General features: G+C 37.5%; 1 protein-coding gene across 1 annotated transcript; it reads right to left on the reverse strand.

Moving 5' to 3' along the window:
* Window positions 1–877: 877 nt before the first annotated feature.
* On the reverse strand, window positions 878–9,272 carry LOC584367 (1,2-dihydroxy-3-keto-5-methylthiopentene dioxygenase). The gene is given in 5 exon segments (XM_030974497.1): window positions 878–3,080; window positions 4,269–4,428; window positions 4,813–4,952; window positions 9,079–9,156; window positions 9,159–9,272. Coding segments are annotated over 5 exon segments (558 nt in total). The 5' UTR covers window positions 9,213–9,272; the 3' UTR covers window positions 878–2,954.
* Between the last annotated feature and the right edge of the window lie 3,526 nt (window positions 9,273–12,798).

The following is a 12,798-nucleotide window of genomic DNA, read 5'->3' on the forward strand; positions in this document are numbered from 1 at the left end:
GTGATGTTATAAAAAGAGAACATGTATTTATAGATACATATGCTTATACTAAAATCATAAAATGAAATGTGAGCATAAAATTGTGTGTCTTGAAATAAATGTTAAAATGCAAGTCAGAATACTTGCAATGATATCATGATGACAATTTAAAAAAACATAACTGTTGAATATCCTATTTTCTCTTATATCTATCATCTGGTTTGCTATACTGCATATACACTGCATTATATAAGTGTGTATATTTACGCAACTACATGTTTGATATAAAATAAACCACAAGTTCTAAGCGACATTGAAAAACTGCTTTTTCATTATTGACGGCAGTGGTGGTAAATATAAAAATTTTAGAACAGCTTTACCATAATTATTGCTGATTATATTCAATAACTTTTCGAAACCATAAGGTTTTTCAGCCAGTAATCCAAAAATACAAAAATTGAAATGTTTCTGAAAATTTCTTTCACAAAAAAACAAAATAAAGCATCTATAATCTGACTTCAATATGATTGAAACAATGGCACATTTCAGAGGAGATTTTTAAAGTGTTGAGTTTTGCTACTAAAGCTATTATTCACAATATTCAGCTTTTATTTAGTTCTAATATGGCACTGCAGAACAATTGTACTGTATAATTCAATCTTCAGGACTGTCTGAGTAATTAAAAACTATTACAGATGATCAAAACTAATTATTTCACCATAAAGCAAGATTTAAAAAATTAAAAAATTCACATCTATCCCTTCAGATGATAATAAACATGATTAAAATAATTATCATTTCCATCAAACATGAGACATTTCATGCCATAACAATTTTTTCCTGAGTTTGCTAAATGTACATATTCATTATCATTTCATTATACAACAAGAAATCACAATTTTCTGCTAATCTGTAATAAAATGCCAAATCCAGGCTGATTTAATCAATTATTTTCATGATCACTGGCATAAAACTCAAAACCAGTGAATTTTTCAAGTTGCATGTACTTGAAAATGAACAAGTCAAGGGTAAGTTGTCCCTCACATACATGGAACCGACTAAATATGGTTTGCAGGCACAGTCAACCCCTCGTCAGGTGTGTGTGACAGAGTCTGCAATGTGAGACTAGGCTAACTGCATTTATAAGCTCTGTACTTTACCTGCTCCGGACACAACCAGACTGGCATAAAAAAGTGTCAACTTCAACAACTCCTTGAAATGCTGGAGCGCTGTAATGGCAGCTAGCCTAAACCCGAGGTAATAATATATGCGCCTCAGAATAGAATTTCTAGATAAACGGCGCTATAGGAATGCCTATTATTATTATTATCATTAACTGCAGACTAGACTGAATATATTATCCAGTTGATTGTCCTACAAGAGATTGTATCAATCCGTACTTCAGATACAAAATTGCTTCTAATGTTCATTTTTATATGCTACAATTGTTGATGTATGTGGTTCGAACGTGAAGAGTACTTTGGCAGTGGCGGGTAAAGCTATTCACATTATATGTACATGTATACTGATGTTCCTCAGCATTAAATTAAAAACATAATAATATACCCAACCACTATTGATTATAAATTCATAATACAACACCCCACCTTAATTTTTATATAGTTCAAGGACTATGTATCTGAATCTAAATCCATCACCATCAAAGAACAAATTCATGAAGTAACCTGTACCAACTCTTTATATTCCCTATAACTACAGAAAATTTGTAAATTATTATTCTATTCAATTTCAACATATCACTTTCCCAGAGTATTTTCGAACATTCAGAGCAGTTTCATACACAGTCCAATAATGGTCCAACAAAATAAATTCAACTAATGCAATATTAAAGACAAGCTCATTTGTTTGGCAAAACGATTGGATCCAATTTACACAGCTGCCAGTAAATGTGAATCTGAGTAAACATAAATACAACAAAATATGAATCTGAGAGGAGTACACAACAGATGCGATACTCAGAGCAATAATATAATACCAACTACAAAGCGTAATATGATTTCATAGCAGATATGAATATAAGTGCACTACAATAAAGAATTTGATACTAATACCTAGTGCTTTTTAACGAATTACATTTCCACAGATCCAGAATAAACAATGGAATCTTGTATGGTTAACATTTACAGCCATTCCCATTTTGTTTTAATGGTGAATTGTAAGGACCACAAGTATATACTATTATTATACACTTTATGTTTAGAAGGAAAACAATTTAACAAATAATGGTCAAGTTGTACATGTATCTTGTGGTTATTATCATAAGTTTCATAACATTAGATGTTAATAAAGAACCTTTGTATTATCTTAAAGTTTGATACTCTCTGCAAATGAACAAGTGAATTCTGGAATGCCAGTTGCCCACTTGGTGATTATTCCATGTTGAATTGTCAAGCTAATGAGAAACTATCTACATGTAAACAGCAAACAAAAGTGCCATAAATCAGAGTGAATAGGAATGATATAATCTTTCTGCCTGAAACTTTTCAACATCACTTTTCAGGCACATCAAGATACATTTAAAATACAGTTTCTTTCACACTTTCCCCTTTCTGAACAGAATTAAATAGTATCTTCCAATTTTTCCAGAGAGGTTCAGAAAGTGAAAGACATTATCAGCTCAAGAACAAGTATGAAATACAACCCTCAAGACCCTGCTAAAGTAGAAGTAATTCCTTACTGCAATGATCAATGATGAAGGCAATTGTCAATGATGAAAATGCAAAATTAGTAGTAGATGTATCTAAAATTACCCTGCTATAATTATCATGTTGGTTTTCGTTTTGCCGCCAGAGAGTACTCCTGGGGGGCATTTCACAAAACTTGTCATCAGTGACAAATGACAGTTTTTGTTATAAGCTACTGAAATCCATGCTACTGATTGGTTATCAACAGATTGGTCACTGAGTTTTGTCATTTGTTGTTGAAAAGAGGCTTTGTGAAACAGGTCCTTGGAGTTAATCTTCAGTCAAGTGCTTGATGGATTCTAAGAACGTGGCTCTCTGGGGTTTCTCGTCTGCTGGGCGGTTGTAGGGCGTCCATACAGGCTCACCAACGAACAGACGTTTGGCCTTCACATAGTTCTGCATATTTAAAGAATGAAAAATGAAATGCTAGTTTTAATTAAAAAAATACCCATTTGGATGTGGCTTAGTGTGTCTCAAAATGTCTGACAAATTCTCCAGTGACAAGTGATGCATGCTTTACTTCGCAAAAGGTATAAGGTTTGTTTGTTTGTTTGATTGATTCAATTTCTGCGTTCACATAACAAATACAAGGTTATACATTTTTACAGAAGTATTACATACATAAAAAATCATGTCTAATAATATTATACAATAACCATAAAACAAAGCATACAAACAAGTATAACAGATGTTTGTAAATTTTGTATATATTTTTCATTTAACTAAAGAACACAGGAGACCTGGCAGCCTTGTGAAAAAAAAATTAAAAGATTTAGCAACAGAACTCTCTTGGTAAAACCTAGTGTATCAAGTGGGTGCAGTGCAATTGTTGCGCTGCAATAAAGCTATTGGTTGGGTTTAGATTTTGGGTTTAGGTAAGGTATAGTGTTGGGTCAGGGTTAAAGTTAGGAATTTAATAAGTGTAAGAAATTGACCGTGTAGCAGTGTAGCAATTGTCACAAGAGCATGTGTCATACGGCTATAATAATAACAATAACAACAGCCACAATTACCCCTACTTTACCACTTCTACTGTGATAAGGCACACAAGTGTTTAAGGCATTTCTTCCTACCAGGTACCCATTTACTACACCTGGGAGGAGAGTGGCAAACATAGATTAATGTCTTGCCAAAAGGCATTTGTGCCACAGCGGGACTCGAACCACAACCATGTGATTTACAGTTCAACAACGTATCCACTAGACCGTGACACCTCTACTGCAATAAGGATGCTACCAGGGGGGGGGGGGGGGGGGGGGGGGGGGTGTTTCACAAAGATCCGAAGTCGAACTTAACTCTAAGTTGGACTTAAATATTACAGAGAGCCATTTGTAGTCTTGAAATAAAATTATTGAAAAGCAAAAATTCAAGTATTTAAAACTTTTCATAAATTCCACATCAAGAACATGAAATCTCCTTGATGATAGAAAATATCAATGATTTAAATCAACATTTTATGCCTTTAACAATAACTTTTACAAATGTTTTCAAAGATGCTAGCAGCTTTCCATAACTGTTAAGTCCAAGTTAGATAAGTTTAACTTAGGATCTTTGTGAAACACACCCCTGATGTTAACTACTCACGTTGGTGTCCAGGGTGAAGCGATGGTAGATGCCGGCTGGAAGAACAAAGAAGAGCCCCTTGGTGAACTTCATGCGGACCCAACGCTCCTTGAAATCCCTGAAGTCAAAGTAACCGCTCCCATCGAGACAGAATCGAATCTCCTCGTCCAAATGAAGATGTCTTCAAGAACTTCTTGATCTGCACAGACGTGAGAGAGAAATATGGTCAAACCTGCTTTAGTGACCACCTGTTTACAAAGACCACCCGTCTACAACAAGCACATTTTTTGTTTTTCTTGATATGGTTTCTCATTGAAACATGTACTAAGGAACCTGTCTACAAAGACCACTTTTGGCCTGAATTCACAAAGGAGGTTTAAATTTAACCCATGGTTTAAACCCTCATTTACATTTAACCCATGGTCTAAAATTAGTGCAAAATAAACATGAAACAAGTCAGAGGTCCAATATTATCCGCAGGGGCATCCAAATATATTAAAATTGTAAAGAATCACTATCCACCCAATTTTCAAAATTTCCAGAAACTTTGTATTACCTTTAAAACAAATAATATATCCAGTTTACCTTCTCTTCATAGTTAGGAAGCTTCTCTTTGGTGATGGTAATCTCATCCTCATAATTATAGCCACGGTCAGCCCTGACCTTGTTGTAAGTTGCATCATTCTCATAGTCATCAGGATTTACCTACACACATACAAAAAATAAAAGTTGAATGCAGAGGCAGCGCTAAGATTTTGTATAAGGGGTGGAGGTGAGGAGGGTGTCCAAAAGACTTGTATTGTAATTGAATTTAATGCATAAATCTGTGTTTTAAGTGCCATGTCGCAAATTATTTCATTAACCTGTTACAAATACAGGTGTAATTGTTTTCCAATACCGGTAGTCAGAATGCAAATTGCATATATAAATGTAGGACACACATAATGGCTTGTCCTACATTTACATTAAACCACGGAATGTACGCAATTCACATTCTGACTATTGAAATACAACTATTCATAACAGGTGAATGAAATAATTTGCAACGAGGCACCTTCATTAGTGCATTAATTTAATTACATTATGAAAATGGCCTATGTTCCCAAGAAATTCTGACAAGCCAAAATAGTCATCAGATTTTGGGGAATTAGGCTTGTTGACTTATCTCTGCAAAGCAAAAAAAAATATCATAAATCAGACCGAGAAATGGGGTCGAATACTGTAGGCTACATATGTGGGACTTCCAGCTACTTTCCGAGGATTCTTCAGAGTATCGCTCCACGACACCGATGTCTACCTTTCTTCCATCATTTAATTCTTTGTTTTGTCAGTCTTGTAGGGTGTCAGTCTATGAGCTGTAGGTCATGATGGCTATTCGTCTAGTGGAACCTTCTGTCAAAGTTGGTCTCAGGAGCTCAGGGAATAATTTTCCTCAAATTTTTTGATTAGCAATTTCAGCTGATGGATAAATATTTCAAATGAAATTCTGTACATTTCTATGGAAGAAAACTGCTACACAAAAGATATTTTGTATAGCAGTCATGCAAAAATGCATAGCAAATTGCGATGCGATACCAGGAAATTATTCCCTGGGAGCTGTTGGTCTACTGGGATAAAGCCCCTCAAAATTCACCCCTGGACTTTCGGCCGAAAGAACTTTGACCTTGATCATTAAGGCAAGGTTAGGGGTGCCAGTATAGGGACAAACTAGGGTTGATGGCTATGGATTAGAATGCGTACAGTCTGTATGCCAAGAAGTACAGAACAATTTCTGTGTTTGAAGTGTGTTCAGTTTCGAATATCGTCCAGATAATAAGATTTTTTTTTTTTTTTTAACATCATAATATATATTCTCTGGTCTACCTACAACTGTAGTATGAATATCAAAGTCATAGTTTGCAAACATCAGCATTCTGCCACTATCAATGCATTGTAATATACAATGTAGTCCAAGGGTCAAAATATGTAAAAGATAATCTTTTAGCTGTGTCATTACTCGTTGTTGATTGTTAACTTGATTTCATGTGACGCATTCAGACAAAGTAATCTGCATGTGCACAGAAATACTAGTAATTGTTGTATGGGGATTTCTTGAAGAAAAATAAGAGGGAATTCTTTAAATAAGAACGACATAATTTTAAACAAGAATTCCCAATGGCAATAATAGACCAAAATTGAATTCAAAAGAATATTGTAAAGACAAACATTGATCAAAATTATCATAATAATCAGAAAACATAATCGAACCATGAAAATTCAAACCTACAAATTAATACAAAATAATTTAAAGAGAAGGTTGAGTTCTTGGAAGAGGTGAAAAATAATTGGTGTGCGTTATCATTGTTCTTATGCAGCATGGAAGAACATCTGATTAAACATGTTCCCTGAAAAGCATGGCTCTTCAAATACCTGCATATTCTAAATATGACACTACAGCCTAAAAATCAGGACAGATTTTTATGCCACATGTTTATGCAGTCCATTATACATATTTTTGTGTACAGTGCTCGTAACTTTTCCAAAACTCTGTCAAATTTCTTATCATGTTTCCAGAACCTTGCAGTACACACCAATACTTACATGTATGCTAGATGATCAACCTTTTCTGATAGATTACACACTGTTTCTTTCACAATGCAATCACATGACCAGAACTCAACTTTAATCAATAATTATTTATTCACTAGCAGGACACCTGGAATCCATGGGTTCACTTCTTGAGATTGCACTCTGCATAATACGTTTGTAAACACAGTCGATGTGTAGGCCTACATTCTTGTGACCTGTCATGCAAGCCTATAATTGTACATGTACTGGTAGTTACTTGTTAATTAATGTATGGCAATAAATTGCTCGTAAATGTACATGAAAAAGGTCTGAAAGATACGTAACTCTCAATCTTCTGCCTAAATGGCACCCCCATATTATTATCAACAAAAACATGTTCATTTACACACAGGTATCCACTCAGAGAATGCAGACACATAATTACATACACGCATACGCCTACATGGTCACCCCTATTAAAAATTTACAAACTCTTTCGTAACACAAGCGTTATATCAGGGACGTGGTAGAGAAGGACTGGAATCAAGCCGCTCTCCTTTGACCCCATGCTCCAAGCCGCCGAAAAGTTATGCGCTAATCTGCAACTGTTGACCAGGTGGTGAGATAAAAGAGCGCATGAAATTTCAGGATTTAGAATTCCTACATCAGAAAATAGTATCACAGCAACTGTTCGCTGTCCCTTCCAATGATTTCTCATCCATTGTTGAATGTGTAAAGAGTAGAACAAGCGAACACAACTTGTGTAATTTCATCCTTTTTTAAACTTGAAAAATACAAAAAACACGCGAAAACACGCATTAGCAAACTTAATGTTATTGAAGATTGTAAATCATGGATCAAATAACGGGACTTTAAAGCATGCACAAATTTGCGCATCATCCTAAAATATTGAGTTTTTGACAGGATGTAATTTTCTTTTACCAACTCTGGCACACAAATTAAAGGAAGGACGAGTTCTAAATTTGAAAAATTGTTTGATGCACTATTCCCATAAAATCCCCATATAAAGTTTTTGATTTAGAGTAAAGGAGCCCGTAATCGGCCAGCTCCCGTTTTCGGCCGATTGGTTGGATACAAGGTAAAATCACTCTAAAATACATCGCATAATAGCATAACACATATCCCACACATACCATACCATGCCAGTGTCACTGAAGAACCACATTTGCAATGGAAAATATATCCTAAAATATCACATTTTAGCGATGTAATCGCCGGTCCCGCTACCCAAATCTGAAAAAATCGAGTATCTTACGCGTGTCTGTAAGAAATATGGGTACCATAAAATGAGCTTTATTTCAAGTATTTTTCAGATTTAAAGCCCGATTTTGTGCTAGTCGCAAGCTCAAAAGTATGTCATCGCATGTATTAAATCAATGCAGCCGCACACCGCGACGCACACACGATATCTCTATCTAATTCAGATTCCAACTTCCGATCACCGCTGTGCCCGTCTTCGGCCAGGCGAGCACCAGGGAGCTCGGCGTGGGATACCTGCTCCGCCCCGCTTGTGCTGTACATCAGCGCGGAAACGCACGGCGCGCGCGAGCGCTTCCTATTGACTTTGTACATGCGGCCGTAAACTGAAACGCTCGGCCGATAACGGGCTCCAAAACAGTGAAAATTGAAATGGATATTGTCATGGCAATTCGTGATTTTTTTTCTGGGATTCTTTTTTGTGTAAATAATAATAATATTTGCTTCACGATTTGAACAAGAAATGATAATAAATAGGAAGTAAAGAGTCCTAAAAATAGGATTTTGTCTTAAGTGGCCGAAAACGGGCTACTTTACTCTACACTGTAATTTTTCCGGATATTTAATATTTTGTAATAAATGTAAAACTGGTGCCTGGCTTCCGAAAGTTCCCGCTGTGGAAGCGCGGCTCGGAGCATGGAACTTCAAAGCCAAGTGGAATGTTACACATCCCATTGTTACGCTTTAGATATCAAGAATGCGTTTTGAATAAATTACAAGAGTTTCGCCTCCTTTTCTTTCACCTCCCTGGTTATATCATACTTTTTGCTTTGACTCTTGACCTTTGTAAATTAATTGTTGTTCATTCAAAGAAAGAGCATGATGCAACAACAAGTCTAGATTTAGTCGATCTCATCTAGTCAATTGGATATGTGTGAGCTTGAGTGGCCCTGACCTGAGCCTAATTTCTAAATGGCCAAGGCGCAGGCCTTATGAGTAATGTATTAGAGTAGGCCTAGCTGAGCAGGTGAGACGGTAAGAAGAATTCATTAAATTTAACCCTCACCTTCCAGAACTTGATGCCATGCTTGCCGATGTATTCTTCGTCCACGTATTCTGGTGGATTGCAATGGTGTTTTCTTCGCGCTGATCGGCATCAGAATCCCCCATAAACCAGGCTTGAACATTCATACTGGCCATCTTTAGTAGTTTTCTTCTTTATTCACTGTATTTTGAGAGCGAGACGAGGCCTGTTGTCGATGACTTACATGTAGTAGGCCTAGTATATAGTCTAGTTCACGTACGTACATGCGTACAAGCCCTCGACCTAGGCTGTAGTGTTGTCGTTGCAGTAAAATCACGTGATAGCGAACAATGATCAGGTGACGGCCGAGACGAAAATTAGAGGAGGAGGAGGAGGATGAGCTAGGAGGAGGAGGAGAAGGAGCTAGGAGGAGGAGGAGGAGGGGGAGGAGGAGGAGCTAGGAGGAGGATGAGGAGGAGAGGGGAAGAGGAGGGGGGGCGAGCCTATCAATAATCTCTTTTTTCTTCTAATTAAATAAATAAATAATCGAGGACGCGGAGGAGGGAGGAGGAGGAGGAGGAGGAGGGGGAGGGGAGGAGGAGGAGGAGGGAGAGGTTCGATAATCACTTTTAAAATATAAATAACGGTTGTTAAAGCGGAGGAGCAGGAGGAGAAAGGAGGAGGAGGAGGCGAGGGTCGATAATCATTTTTCAGTTAAACAACTACGGTTGGTAAAGAGGAGGAGGGGGAGGAGGAGCCTGGAGCGAGGGTCGATAATCATGTTTTGTTGTTCTATAATAACGGTTGGTAATATATTTATGTTGGCAGTGTGTTTCTTTAATAGTGGGATATGTCCGAGAATGGTTCGTGGATCGGGAGTATATTGTCCAGCTAGGCCTACTAGTGGTTTGGGTATCGACATGACATTATAATGTAACACGCATGGTATCCCTCCGTTCACGGAGTGGGGGTGGGGGGGGGGGGGCATCGTACAGGGGCGCTCCTGAACCGAAATTCCAATCCATTCAAGTAAATTGTTATACACATCTTATCACATCACTATTTGTAAGCAAACAATAAAGTGGGCTTTTTGTTAGTATCAATGCATCCTTCTGTTTTATACAACTACCTGTTTCTCCGTTGTCAGTGTCGCTGCATTTTCTATGTACTGCATGGTCCATCTGAATATTATACAAGAATGTGTATTCATAGTACGCAAGCTAGTTTGCTAGCTCCTCTTTAAAAGTTGAAACAACTCGAATGGCTGAATAACAACAAATAAAAGACCGAATTGACGACAGTTTGTATGATCTATAAACATTTTGAACTGTATATTAAAATCTAATCGCCATTAAACTGTATGCGGTTGCTTTGTTAGTTGTATCAATTCAATGACGCTCTTTTTTTTCCACTACGAGACATTTCTTCCACAGCAATTTTATGGGGTGCACATCAACATTATTATGCAAAATGAAGAAAACTAATTAAAAGAAATGATAGATATGACTTAATTACGTTCGTCACTCATGATGAAGATTCGGAATTACGCAAATAGTCAGAAGATATACTACGAAATACAATGATGACAATCATCAGAAGCAAACTTTGTTATGCAGATTATGATGCGCGCGCATCACCACATCTAACAAAACATACAAAGGATTATTAAAATAGACAAGTTCATTCAAAAAACATATTTGGAGCGATTTGGAGTTGATCATGAAACGCGTTGCCTTTAACTAGTTGTTTTAACGAAGAGGAAGGAATAACCGTGAGCCATTTATCATAATGTAAATTTTGGCAAATATAGGCCTATATCCTTTAAAACGTACCATAAGGCTTCTCTATCTCTCCTTTATCTATGTTTTCTGCCAACCCGGGGGCCAGTCCCCCGTTGTGCCCTCTCAGATATACGTCATTGCTCCCTCACCCCATTATTCAAGATATATGTACGGCCCTGATAACCCATTCCCCTGGTAGATATTGCCCCGATAAATTAAATTATGTCAACGAAATTATTATCCATTTATTTATTTGTGTATAACTAACTATAACTATACCTCCATCTATTTGCTTATTCGTTCCCTCAATTACCCATAATTAATCATAAGGTTTCTTTCTAAAATCATATTGTACTCAAACAACCGATGAAAAAAAAACAATGAAATCAATCACAAATGCTATAAATGTCAACATTTTTGTTTTGTTGCATTTTCGGTTAAAATATTATCGCTGATATTTGTTTTATAATGATAGAACGTTTGCTGGTTCAATCGAGTGATACAAGTACAATGGTTATCCGAATAAAGAGCAATAACAGGTTTTGCATTCATTTTTTTATTTTTCCCCTAGCTAGCTCATCTGAATCCTTTGATGTGATTTGTAATGGACCTATTTAATAATGATTTAAAGATATTGATTGTATGCATATTTTTAGAACAACTGCCCAACATAGCATCAACTATATTGTATACATCAGGCGCGGATCCAGGGGGGGGGCCGAGCGGGCCTTGGCCCCCCCCCCCCCCCGCAAAAAAAAAAAAAAAAAAGAGAGAGAAGAAAGGAAAAGAAGGGAAAGAGAAAGAAGAGAGAAAGGAAAAGAAAGAAGAGAAGAAGAAAAGAAAGGGGGAAGAAGGAGATCGGGGGAGGCGAAAGGGCCTTGCCTCCCAGGCTGTTGACCCCCCCCCCCCCCCATCAAAAAAATAAGAGAGAAGGAAGGAAAGGGAAAGAAAAAAGAAAAAGAGGAGATACTGGCGTACTGAAAGGGGGGGGGGGCTTGGGGGAAATCAAATTCAAACGTGGTTTATTTCTAATTCCACAACGGTGGATTACAAATAATGCTGAAATGACATAATTTCCGAGATTTTTCCTCACTTTTTAGTAGATTCCTACATGTCAGGCCCGAGGTACGGCGGGGATTGGGAGCCATGAGCCCCCCCCCCCCCCCTACTTTTTTGAAAAAGTATATTAAAGAGAAATAAAATAGAATGAGAGCAAGAAAGAAAGAATAGTTAACTGCCAGTGTTAAAAATAATGAGCCATCAAAATATGCTTATCTGACCGTAATTAATGCCTAAAACCCTAAACTTCCGGGGGCTCTGCCCCCTAGATTCCACCTAGGGCCCTACGGCGGGCCCTTAGATGCTCATTTGACGGTAATTTAATGCCTAAAACCCCTGATTTTTGGGGCTCCGCCACCTGGACCCCACGCCAAATAGTGACCTGCCAGTCTCACAAAATAATAAGGTATACAAAAAAATGCTAATCTGACGTTAATTAAACGCCTAAAACCCCTGAGCTTCCGGGGCCGGCTACGCCGCCTCGACCCCACCAGGGACCCTAAGACGGAACCCTGATTCAGACAAGGATTAAGAGTATAGAGAACGATACAACGCATCGTCTTCTTTCTCTAATAATTTAATATAACGTCAAAGCTTCGCGCAGGAGGGAGGGGGGATGAATTCAGACAAGGATTAAGAATCGAGAACGGTACAACGAATCGTCTTCTTTCTCTCATAATCTTATGAAACGTCAAAGCTTCCGCGCTTCGCGCGGGAGGGGGGAACCTGAATTCAGACGAGGATTCAGAGGCGAGAACGGTAATACGAATCTTTAATGATTTAATGGGAACGTAAAAGCTTCCGAGCTTTGCGCGGGATGGAGGGGGAACTAAATTCCGATGAGGATTATTTTCGAGAACGGTACAACGAATCGTCTTCTTTCTCTAATGATTTAATGAAAATTAAAAGCTTCCGCGCTTCG

This window comes from Strongylocentrotus purpuratus, unplaced genomic scaffold (assembly GCF_000002235.5).
Source record: "Strongylocentrotus purpuratus isolate Spur 01 unplaced genomic scaffold, Spur_5.0 spur5_scaffold_7, whole genome shotgun sequence".
Lineage (NCBI taxonomy): Eukaryota > Metazoa > Echinodermata > Echinoidea > Camarodonta > Strongylocentrotidae > Strongylocentrotus > Strongylocentrotus purpuratus.